The following is a 12,229-nucleotide window of genomic DNA, read 5'->3' as shown; positions in this document are numbered from 1 at the left end:
GCAACTTCTGCCAGACTTCACTGAAGTTCCTTGGGCACATTGTGTCTGCCACAGGAATCGAGGTGGATCCTGGAAAGATCAGAGCAGTCCAGGACCTGCCTGTACCTTCAAACCTCAAGGCTCTCCAAAGATTTCTAGGTATGGCCGGTTGGTACCACCGGTATGTGCCAAATTTCTCCCGGATAGCGGACCCTCTGAATGCCTTGAAGCGGAAGGGGGCAAAGTTTAAATGGACGGCGGAGTGTCAGGCTGCCTTCGACACCCTTAAAAACCATCTTGTCACCCCACCAATACTAGGACACCCAAACTTTGAACTACCTTTTGTGGTATACACAGATGCCAGCGATGTAGGGCTAGGGGCAGTGCTTGCTCAACGGACTGGACTTGGTACTGAAGAAGTTTTGGCGTTTGCCAGTAGAACCCTGAACAGCGCTGAACGTAACTACTCAACAACCGAGCAGGAATGTCTTGCTGTTGTATGGGCTCTTGAAAAGTGGCGATACTATCTTGAAGGCAGGTTCTTCACTGTCGTCACTGACCATTCTTCCCTTGTGTGGGTGTTCAAAACACACAACCCCAGTACCAGACTCATCAGATGGGCGCTCCGCTTACAAGAATTCACCTTTGCAGTAGAGTACAGGAAGGGGAAGTACAACACGGTCCCGGATGCTTTATCAAGAGCTCCGGTAGATTATGTCAACCCTGGATCTCAACCTACTTGTGCTACGGTCATGTCTAGCCAACGGGACTCACCCAAGGATGACTTCCCTGTCTCAGACGAGACTGTCTGGAAAGCCCAACAGGAGGATCCTGAAATACAGGCCATCTACCAGGAAATCCTGGATGATGGAGAACAGATCATCAACTCGACCACAAAGTTGACCATAATTGAAGACAAAGTCTACCGTGTGTTGGAGTTACCCCACAGAACCCTCTACCAAGTTTACATGCCAAAACCTTTCCGTAAATCACTCTTACAACACTTTCATGAACACCCAATAGCAGGTCATCTGGGCAGATTCAAAACCTACAAACGACTGCAAGGCTTACTGTACTGGCCAAACCTCAGCCTGGATGTTAAGACCTACACCAAAAACTGTCCGGTTTGTCAAATGTACAAGCCTGAAGGCCGGAAGACTGCTGGCATGTTGCAGCAAACGATTGTCTCCCAACCTTGGGAAATGTTAGGAGTGGATATAATGGGACCATTCCCTCGGAGCTCCAAGCAAAACGAGTACTTACTTGTCTTTGTCGATTACTACTCCAAGTGGGTGGAGCTCTTTGGACTTCGCCAGGCCACAGCAAAGACGGTCTCTAACCTCCTAACAAGGGAGATCTTGACGCGCTGGGGGGTACCCGAATATATTCTTTCAGACAGAGGTTCCCAATTTGTCTCAGACCTTTTCAAGGAGACCTGCGAACGGTGGAACTTGAAGCACAAGCTGACCACAGCCTATCACCCTCAAACGAACCTCACCGAGAGAGTGAATCGCACTCTGAAGACAATGATTGCCTCTTACGTAGGGACCCAGCACAAACACTGGGATCAGCACCTTCATGAATTCCGCTTCGCTCTTAATTCTGCAGTGCAAGAGTCCATTGGTGTCACACCTGCGGAGTTGAACCTAAGCCGTCCTCTTCGCGGACCCTTGGATCTGGTTCTACAACCCCAGAATGCTACTCCAGACTCTGCTTGTTATGACCAGGTAGTTCAGCTTCATGACCTGAAGGCTCTGGTCGACAAGAATCTGACAAAAGCCAGAGTTAAACAGAAGCGGAACTATGACAAGAAGAGACGGGAACTTCAGATGCGTGATCGGGTGTGGTTAAGATCTCATCCGTATTCTAAGAAAGAAAAATCCTTCACAGCCAAGCTTGCCCCTAAATGGCAAGGTCCATATAGGATTGTGGAGCAGCTGGGCCCTCTGAACTACCGAGCGGTGAAGGAAGAAACAGGTGAAGACATGCGTGTTGTCCATGTCTCACGCCTTAAGGCCTGTTACCCCTCGGCAGAGGAAATGGAGGAGCTGGAACGACGCAAAGTTCTGGATATCTTTGAGGAGGAAAGCGACGAGGAGACTTTCCTTGGCTTTCCGGACCCAGAAGTCTCACAACCTAAAGTTGCTTTCTCCTCAGAGAATCCTGTGAATACAGATGAAGAGGAGGATGAGGAGGAGGAAAGTTTGCTGGTGGCTAAGGTTCCTACTGTTCGCTACCAGTTAAGGAAAAGGAGTCCCAAACAGTATGGAAAATAAATGAATAGAAACGAAAGGATAATACCTTCCTTTTTTCAGGGGGGGAGGAGTGTGACGGCCCGAAATGGTCCGCGAGCCGCCTGTTACACAACGGCCCGAAATGGACCGCGAGCCGCCCGTCAATCACCCCGTTGACACCCCATTGTCATTAAATGCCCCGGTGCTGGCACCTGCGGTGCGAGAGAGTGAGCGTGGGAAGTGTGGAGGACGAGGAAGTCAGCCCCTCGTTCCCTCAGTGTTAGCACCGTCCGTTTTAGACCGAAAAAAGTGTTCGTAGCCCTCCGAGAAATGGACGTTGATCCCTCGCCAGAAGGAGCCACACACCTCGCCATCGGATCCTGAACGACGCTGCGAGTCCCCGCATTCTGGCCGTTCCTGCTAAACAAACAGAGTGTTTGTTGTGACTGACCGTCACTGACACGCAGGGAACCGTTCCAGATCACCTCCGCTGCCTGCTGTACTGGTATTCACGTATTATTTGAGCTCATAGGCCTATTTTTGTTTTGGGGAGATTTTGTTTTCTTTGTTTATTGGTTGGGGAAACTAAACAAACAGCCGAGCAATTCGGTGAAGAGGACTTAACTATAACGTGCGCTGCGTTGCGTCTTGCGTGCTGCGTTCGTATTAAGGACCGGGCACGGACTATTAAAGCCCGTGGTACATGACTTTATCTATCCAATAACTTGGTGTATGATGGCATTGTGTTGTGCGCTGTTGTAAACTGATGATAATCCATTGAATTGTGGTTTAGCGTCAAAAACGAGGGGTTACCCTTATAACCCGGGTTCTTTCATTCTGTGAATTATATTTTGTTTCTTTTTTGTTCTTTTTGAAAGTGATGATCAATTGGTTGGCTTTTGGTTCATTTTGGTGAATGAATTGAGTTTAAGGAACTGCTTTGTGTGTTGAATATCCCCTTTCTTCACTAAAACAATTGCAACTGAACTTAAAACGTGTGTTTGTTGGTTTATTCTCAATGACAAAAGGGTTTATATTTTATATATAAGTCCTTTGTGTGGTTTCACTAATGGTTAACAACTCAGATGAGGAAGAACTCACTAAATACAAAAAAAGGAGAAATAAGGAGTATTATTTCTCTGGTAGACAGAGTCTACCTGGCACCCCGAATACAGATTAACCAATTCAGTGGAAACCGTTACAGCGTGTGCGTGCGTGTGCGCGTGTTTATATTTACACATATCTCTTGAATTATTACTGGTATTTTCTAAATAATATGTATACTTTTTTAGGTTTGATGTAATTGTTTTGATTCTACAAACTAGGGGAAGCTGTCTATAAGCCTCTAGGCTTCTACACTGCTCCTGCACCACATGGTTATGTATTTTTTTCTTCTGTTTTTAACTCTTTGTGCTAATAAAAAAATCATCAGCAACAATTGTAAATTAAATAATAATAATAATAGCTCAGATTTCTTTAGTGCTTTTCCCAAAGTACACAAAGTCACTTTACAAAAAGCAAAGGAACCAACTTTATTAAGAAAAAAGTGCTAGATTAAAAATGATAAAAGGCTTGTCATGTGTATCCAAAACTGTTACTTTTCGGGAAATAATGTTTCAATGGATCCAATTTATTATTAGCTCTTGTTTTCATTGGTTAAATATTCATAAAACCTCAACTTGACCACGCTTAACCTGCCCGTTCCTATACTTTGGGGCGTGTCACATATAGCTGAAAACCGTCCGTTCAGCATTTTTCAAAAATAGTGAAAATAGCCGATGTGCAAGCTCACAACACGTCACATTGTGACGTGTTGTGAGCTTGCAGATCGGCTATTTTCACTCCTTTTTGCTCGATAGCGTCCTATGGGGCATACTGTACATGTGTTAACCCATTAAAACCGGAAACGCATCTGTGTAACCACTTTAACCATTATTTTATACTTTGGCTATTCAAAAATAGCAGATATATATAAGCTCAGTGCCGCACTATGAGCTTGTAGATCTGCTATTTATTTATTTTAATCGTGAAAATGTGTGCAAATCTTTGAATATAATTTTTTTTGCTTTTTTTCCTTTGCTTCTGGGGGGTCCCCCATGGAACAAAACATTTTCAGATGGAGGGTCCGCAGCCAAATACATACCATTTTGGAGGTCCTTGACATGTTTGAGAACCGCTGATATAGTGACATAAGTTTATCAGAAAACGGATTTAAGACATTAGAATCCCCAGAAGCAAAGCTTGTATATCTGCTATTTTTGAATAGCCAAAGAAATCTAAAAATGACACAGATGCTCAGTGTTGGAAAAAGTACCCACATTCTTTACTTAAGTAAAAGTACCAATACTGCAATATAGAAATACTCTGTTACACGTAAAAGTCCAGAATTAAAAATGTACTTGAGTAGAAGTACAAAAGTATTGGCATCAAAATGTAATAAATATTTGAAAACAGTCGATCTACAAGCTCACAACGCGTCGCGATGCGACGCGTTGTGAGCTTGTAGATCGGCTGTTTTCAAATAGCCTATGTATAAAATAGGGCTAAAGTGGTTAATGTATGTTTAATGATATAATAATGTATATCTGCAAAGTAAGTAGTAACTAAAGTTTTCAAATAAATGTAGTGGCGTAAAAGTACAATATTTGCCTCTGAGATGTAGTGGAGTAGAAGTAAAAGTATTGGAAATTGGAAATACTCAAGTAAAGTACAAATACCTCAAAATTGTACTTAAGTACAGTACTTAAGTAAATGTACTTAGTTACTTTCCACCACTGCAGATGCGTTCCCGGTCTTAATGGGTTAAAATATAGAAATATGAAGATACAATGTTTCTGTCCGACGTTGACAATATGCAAACACCATTCTGGTTAATGTCTGATTTGTGATGTCAGAAACAGCAGTGTTTGTGAATTAGAATGCGTGTGTGTGTGTGTGTATGGATGGATGGGTATATAAAGTGCTTTTATAACAGCAGAGTAAGCCTCTCCACTAGAACACTGTGTTGTGTTGTGTGTGTTATTTTAGATTAGCTGGTCAAAGGTTGTTGGTTCATTGTTAATTCACTGCCTCTGGCTTAGCTTTCATTACATTGCAGCAGAACTCCTCTCTGCTCGGTGCTGCAGAGGTGTGTGTGTGTGTGTGTGCGTGTGTGCGTGTGTGTGTGTGTGTGTGTGTGTGTGTGTGTGTGTGTGTGTGTGTGTGTGTGCGTGTGTGTGCGTGTGCGCGCGCACGCGGTCAAGGATCATTTTTATCCCTTCCTGGCACTGAAGCAATCAGTGATTTTTTTAGGCTCTTTATCTCCCACTCTCACTTAATCTCCTGTGTTTTCCTTGTATAACCCATTAAGACCGGGAACGCATCTGTGTCATTTTAACATTGATTTCTTTGGCTACTAAAAAATAGCAGATCTACAAGCTCATAGCTCATTAAATCGTGAACATTAATTTTGTGCAAATCTTTGAATATATATTTTTTCAACTATATAATATATATAAAATGTGTAAAATATGTTGTTCCAGGGACCTCCCTCGCTTTAAAAATATATATATATCCAAAGATTTTTCAAAAATAGCAGATCTACAAGCTCGTAGCGCGGCACTCGGTGCCGCGCTACGAGCTTGTAGATCTGCTATTTTTGAATAGCCAAATACATTCTAAAAATGACACCGATTACGCGTTCCCGCCAGGTTCTAGTGGGATAACCTATTTGGAGCTGTACTGTAACTTGGATGCCTTTGCACCAAATCAGAGAGAATGTTCCTTGCTGCTGTTGCAGCATGAGTTGTGCTTCCCTTCAGTGAAATGAAGGATTTGCTGGCTTTTATGGTGAATGGCGATATAGGCATAGGAGTTTATTAAGAAAACTATTGAAAATGAAAGATGGGAGCTCGGGGTGCCCGGCCAGGCACTTTATATCGCTTTGCAGTTCATTCTCTTTTTTTATTGGTGCTGACTAGCGGCCCGGAAAACGATTTGAAGGTAAACAGATAAATGTTTATTGGCTTGTAAAGCTTCTCTCTCTCTCTCTCTCGCTCTCTCTCTTTCTCTCTTGCTCTCTTTCTCTCTCTTGTTCTCTCTCGTTCTCTCTCTCGTTCTCTCTCTCTCTCTTGTTCTCTCTCTCTCTCTCTCTCTCTCTCTCTCTCTCTCTCTCTCTCGCCCTGTGCACTAATCTATTCAGTTCATAGCTGGAGGAGTTAGTTGTGCACAGGGTTGCCATGTCCGCTTATTATAAGCGACTTTGGGTTGCGTATTTTTTTTGCTTGTTTCTAAAGTGTAGTTGCTTATTTGGACCCCCCCATCTCAAAATGTTTTGTGCCAGGGACCCCCCATACCAACCAGATTTGGGTTTGGGTAAAATGTTTCAAAAATATTCCACATTAGTCACCTTTTTAGTCAGGTTTATAAAGCGCTCGTGTGTCGTATAGTCGCTTCTTTTGGGCTTGTTTTCGTGGTTGCTTATTTCTATCTCTGGCAAAATCTGGCAACGCTGGCTGTGCACTGCGCTGCACTGCACAGCAGTCTAAAGTCCTCTCATTCACAGCTTCTCACAGGAATACTGCACTCACAATCTGCATCAATACCACCATGTAGAAGTACTCTGTCACAAGTCTGGTATCAAAGCTATTGGCATCATCAAAACATACTTCAAGTACCAAAAGTAAAAAGTACTCAGTATACATAATTGTCCCATTTCACAAGTTTTCAAATGTATGAAAAATCTTCTGAAAATAGCAGATCTACAAGCTCACAATGCGTCTGAATTCATGGGTATTTTTTTGTTTTTTTGTCGCATTCCTAAGCCAATAATTTGATGTCTTTGTGTCTCCTACCGGAACCGCTGCCGGTCATCAAATTATTGGGTATCTCATATTAGGAATGAGACAAAAAACTAAAAAATGTTCATGAATTCAAGTCTCCATGGGGTGACTAATAGACAGAAAAAAAGTAATGTTTGGAGGTGAACTACTCCTTTAAACCATTAAGACCTGAAGCCGATTCTACAAATGCCCTCTAAATCTAAATGAAAAACGGATGTTTCTATATCAGTGGTGCTCAAACTTTTTCATGTCAAGGACCCCCAAAATTATGTGTATTTGGCCGCCGATCCCCATCTCAAAATATGTTGTTCCGGGGACCCCCCCAGAAGCAAAGAATAGAGTTAAAAATGTTTGCTTTAAACAATATATATTCGAAGATTTTCATGCATTTTTTGACGCATTTTCAAATTAATAGAATAGCCAAATAAAAGGCAGTTTTAACCAGTTTTAACCAGTTAAAACCAGTTTTAAACCAGGTAAACCAGTTTTAACCAGTTTTAACCAGTTTTAACCAATTAAAAGGCAAATTAATTGAATAGCCAAATTAAAAAATGACACAGATGCGTTCCAGGTCTCAATGGTTTAAGTACAGTACTGGAGTAAGTGTACTTTTCCACAGCTTTCTCACACAGGAAGATCCTTCCAGGCTGAAATGTTTGCAGTTCTTCTCTCCCCCCGAGGGAGGAAGAAAGTGATGAGTCATATTTAGTGCGCTTTGGCCCAGGTGTGCTGCTGGGAAGCCCCAGTGTTTCTCCTACACTGTTGTTGTCAACAAAGCAGTTTGATTCCCTCTCCCCACAGTGCTGTTAGAGCCGCAGAATGCACTGACTCATTCATTATTATCAGCAAAATTGTATTTCATTTCAAGGACCCCAAAGTTTGATGTGCATTAGTACAGGGGTGGTGATGCAACTTTGATGATGCAGAGGGGCCACTATATTTCCACACTCACTCCAGAGGGCCACATTGCATATACTGTCGGGCAGACGCCTCTTATCTCCGTATTTTAACTTTTCGCCATTCTATGTCACACAAAAATAGCAAAAATAGCCGATCTACAAGCTCAAAACGCGTCGCAGTTTGAGCTTGTAGATCTGCTATTTTTGCTATTTTTGTTCACATTTCTGCTATTTTTGAATTGGAATCCTGTTTTTTTTTGTGCTATTTTTTAAATAGAATCCTGAAAAGTAACATTTTAATATAATTTCAAATGCATTTAGTTATACTTATGTTAACTTTATGAACTTAGATACAAATACATTAGACAATAAAAAGACAATAGACTTTTAATACTAGTCATTAAGCTACTAATATAGACTGAAGTAATTAAAGCGGGTCATGTTTGCATGTTTGGAATTGTTATAGCTGAAATCAATAATACATCAGGATTCTGATATTAACCTGCGGGACGCATTAAGTGAAGGTGGGGGCCGCATGTGGCTCCCCGGGCCGCCAGTTGCCCATGTATGCATTAGGGTCTAGAAGGCCACTGCTTCTCAAACCTTTTCATGTCAATGACCCCCAAATTAATGATATATTTGGCTGCCAGGCCAAAGACATATAACGATGCTGTGACATGGATGGACCCCTATATGAGATCTGTGCTGTTAAAGGGTGCTGTTTTGTTGTTTCACCCCAGATAGGTTTTACGTTGCTTGATTCAGTATTTAGATATTTGATATTCATTTTATCAGATACAAACCCTTCCACTCTTAAACTGCCAGGGTTTTTCAAAAATAGTACTCAAAAACTGCCAGCAGTTTACATGGTAAAACAAAATGTTAATTTATTTCTCTGTTTATTTTTTAACATTGAAGTTTATGGAGCAGCAACTTTTTGGAAAATGTTATCTCCTGGTTCTTTTTGAAAAACGGAAAAAACAAAAAAATAAAGAATAATTTAGGATTTGTTTTTATTTTGTTTTTGATAAGAGAGAGGCAGGCAGAGAGTTAAATGTGTCTTGGTTTCTTATCTGTAACTTTTATATCTTACATGTAATGCCTTTTATTTTCCCCAATTTCTAAAATTGTAATTTATTTTCAACATCCATGTTGTTGAATACATTGTATTACTGGACGACACTGTAAATTAGTTTAACGACTCAGTGTAATTTAGAGAATGAATACACCTTGAATGAGTGAGTGAGTGAATAATGCACAACGACCCTGAAGCCTGGTGTCACATGTCTTTGTATGGTGGTGTCGCTTGTTCATTCAATCTATCTGACACCAGGCCACACGTTTTGGTAACTTGACCGTGTTCAGTTCTTGTCGGAAAGAGACAGAGTATAATTATGACATGATATTACATCAGCACTTCACACTTGTTTAACCATCTCTCTCTCATTGTTTTCTCTCTCTCTCTCTCTCTCTCTCTCTCTCTCTCTCTGTCTGTCTCTCTCTCTCTCTCTCTCTCTCTCTCTCTCTCTCTCTCTCTCTCTCTCTCTCTCTCTCAGCATCAAGCTCCTGGCGGTTCAGGACCTGTTGGACAGAGAGGCTCTTGATAAGGTAAAGTCTTGCTCCTCCACAGTAACCCAGTACATTTACTGTAGTACAGTAGTTCTCAACAATGTTTGTGCCTGTCAAGGACCCCTAAAAAGATATGTATTTGGCCACAAGTTTTGTGCCAGGGACCCCCAAGAGAGAAGATTTGTGTGTTAAAAAAAGAAAAAAAAATATTCAAACTTTTTCAAACACTTTCAAGATTTTTCAAAGCTGGTCAAAAATAGCAGATGTACAAGTTCACAGTGTTCACCCCACAAGGACCCCCATGGAGGTCCCCGGACCCCACTTTGAGAACCATATGCTGTAGTGCAGGGGTCTTCAACGTTTTCAGGCCAAGGACCCCCTAGCTGAGAGAGAGAGATGAAGCAGGGACCCCCCGACTCTATATTGTATACAACGTGTTTCATATTACGTTTTTTTGTACTTAGTCTGCTCTTTTCCCCTCTACACCTATAGCCTCTTTGCCAAAAATAGCCGATCTACAAGCTCTCAACGCCTCGCAGCGCGAGGCGTTGAGAGTCAAACACATTTGACTGAGCAACTTTTCACTTAGTAGTTATAGTGATATTTGACCAGGAGGTACTGAGGTAGAAGTACTTTGTCCACCACTGTTTGGGGGCCGGGGTGGGGGGTGGGGGGTGGGGGGAGTTGTTGAAAAAGTGCTGCATGGTTCAGTAAGTTAGATGACTCAGCACCCTGAGGGGAAATGTACTCCTGCTCCATACTCCCTCATTCATTTAATCTCTCTTGGCACAACGTTAATACAACGTATAGATCTACGTATTGTTTTTTTTTGTTTTGTTCTTTTCATAAATGAATGCCCTTCACTTCATCTATAAGAGTGTCACCAGAAGTAGAGAAAATAGTCAATGTGCAATTACAAGAACTGTGAGCTTGTAGATCTGCGATTTTTATAATTATTCTTTTCTGAAACCATTTTGAAAGTGTGTGTGCGTGTGCATGCCCCTTTTGTGCCCATATATGGAGCTGACTGATTTGTTTGCTCCTGATGCCATGACGACATATTGATGTTAGACAACTTACTCCATATATGGGCGTAGCTGCATTGGGAACTCGATCCTGGTGACATAAGCGGGACCATTGGAACACAGGGTATTCTTTTTCCATGTTCCTGACATGCAGTGGTGGAAAGTAACTAAGTACGTTTTCTTAAGTACTGTACTTAAGTACAATTTTGAGGTATTTGTATTAGTTTACTTGAGTATTTCCAATTTCCAATACTTTTACTTCTACTCCACTACATCTCAGAGGCAAATATTTTACCCCAATACAATTATTTGGAAACTTTAGTTACTTTTCAGATATAAATTATTACATCATAAAACATCCATTAACCACGTTAGCCCTATTTTATACATAGGCTATTAGAAAATAGCAGATCTACAAGCTCACAACGCGTCGCATCGCGACGCGTTGTGAGCTTGTAGATCGGCTATTTTCAAATATTTTTGTACATTTACTTTTGGTACTTTAAGTACATTTTGAGGCCAATACATTTGTACTTTTACTCAAGTAAATTTTGAATGATGGACTTTTACTTGTAACAGAGTATTTCTAATATTGCAGTATTGATTTACTTAAGTAAAGAATTTGAGTACTTTTCCCACCACTGCTGACATGTAAGGGTGGTTCTGGATTCCATGGTATAATATACTGTATGTATGTGTCAGTGGTATTTGTGTCTCTCTGGCGCCCCCTCATGTCAGCGTGACTGTGTTCTATTCCTGGGCTGTGGATGTGGGGCTGACCTGGGATGCTCCTGTTCTCTGTCTCTGGTGTTTCATGCTATAAATATGATCCTGACTGCTAGTATACTGCTACTGTATGTGTAGTGTGTTCATACGGGCTGCTACTGCTATACTGTATGTAGAACAGGGGTCTTCAACGTTTTCAGGCCAAGGACCCCCTAGCTGAGAGAGAGATGAAGCAGGGACCCCCTACTCTGTATTGTATAACATTGTGTTTCAGATAAACCTTTGCTGCTCTTTTCCCCCTCTACACCTATAATTCTTTGCCAAAAATAGCCGATCTACAAGCAGCGCGAGGCGTTGTGAGCTTGTAGATCGGCTATTTTTGGCTAAAGTTTTCCTCAGAAAAGAGATGCTAGGGTTCAAGTGGTTAATGTAAAAATAAACCATCCTATCACATAAAGATTTGGCGGACCCCCTGTAGTAACTCTGAGGACCCCCTAGGGGTCCCGGACCCCCTGTTGAAGACCCCTGATGTAGTGTGTTCCTACAGGCTGTTACTGTTAACTGCATGTATGTAGTGTGTTCAGGAACTGGCATTCGTACACCATTACATACTGTATAAACTGTATACTGTATGGACCAGCATTTTGTGCAGAACTGAGAATCCAGTCCACACATCTGTCTGTCTGTCTGTCTGTCTGTCTGTCTGTCTGTCTGTCTGTCTGTCTGTCTGTCTGTCTGTCTGTGTCCAGATGCATCTTTTTGCAAATCTTTTGAATATATATTTATATTTTTAAAGCAAACATTTGCAACTCAAATCTTTGCTTCTGGGGGGCCCTGGAACGAAACATATTTTGAGATGGGGGGGGGGGTCCGCGGGCAAATACATATCTATACAAATGTTTTCTAAATCCTAACAGTATGTTTCTATATCAGTGGTGCTCCAACTTTTCCATGTCAAGGACCACCCAAAATTATAT

General features: G+C 41.6%; 1 protein-coding gene across 2 annotated transcripts in view; it reads left to right on the top strand.

Annotated features, from left to right (window-relative positions):
• The window catches only part of eepd1 (endonuclease/exonuclease/phosphatase family domain containing 1), a 60,076-nt gene that overhangs the window by 33,764 nt on the left and 14,083 nt on the right, over nucleotides 1-12,229 (top strand). For both annotated transcript variants that reach the window (XM_084079691.1, XM_084079692.1), the window contains exon 3: nucleotides 9,489-9,540. In XM_084079691.1, coding sequence (XP_083935817.1) covers nucleotides 9,489-9,540 — 52 coding nt within the window. The remainder of the gene's footprint in view (nucleotides 1-9,488; nucleotides 9,541-12,229) is intronic.

This window comes from Gymnoscopelus microlampas (assembly GCF_963454915.1).
Source record: "Gymnoscopelus microlampas genome assembly, chromosome: 15".
Taxonomy (NCBI): Eukaryota; Metazoa; Chordata; class Actinopteri; order Myctophiformes; family Myctophidae; genus Gymnoscopelus; species Gymnoscopelus microlampas.
Note: the sequence above shows the minus strand (reverse complement) of the source record. Positions and strands in the feature narration are given on the sequence as shown.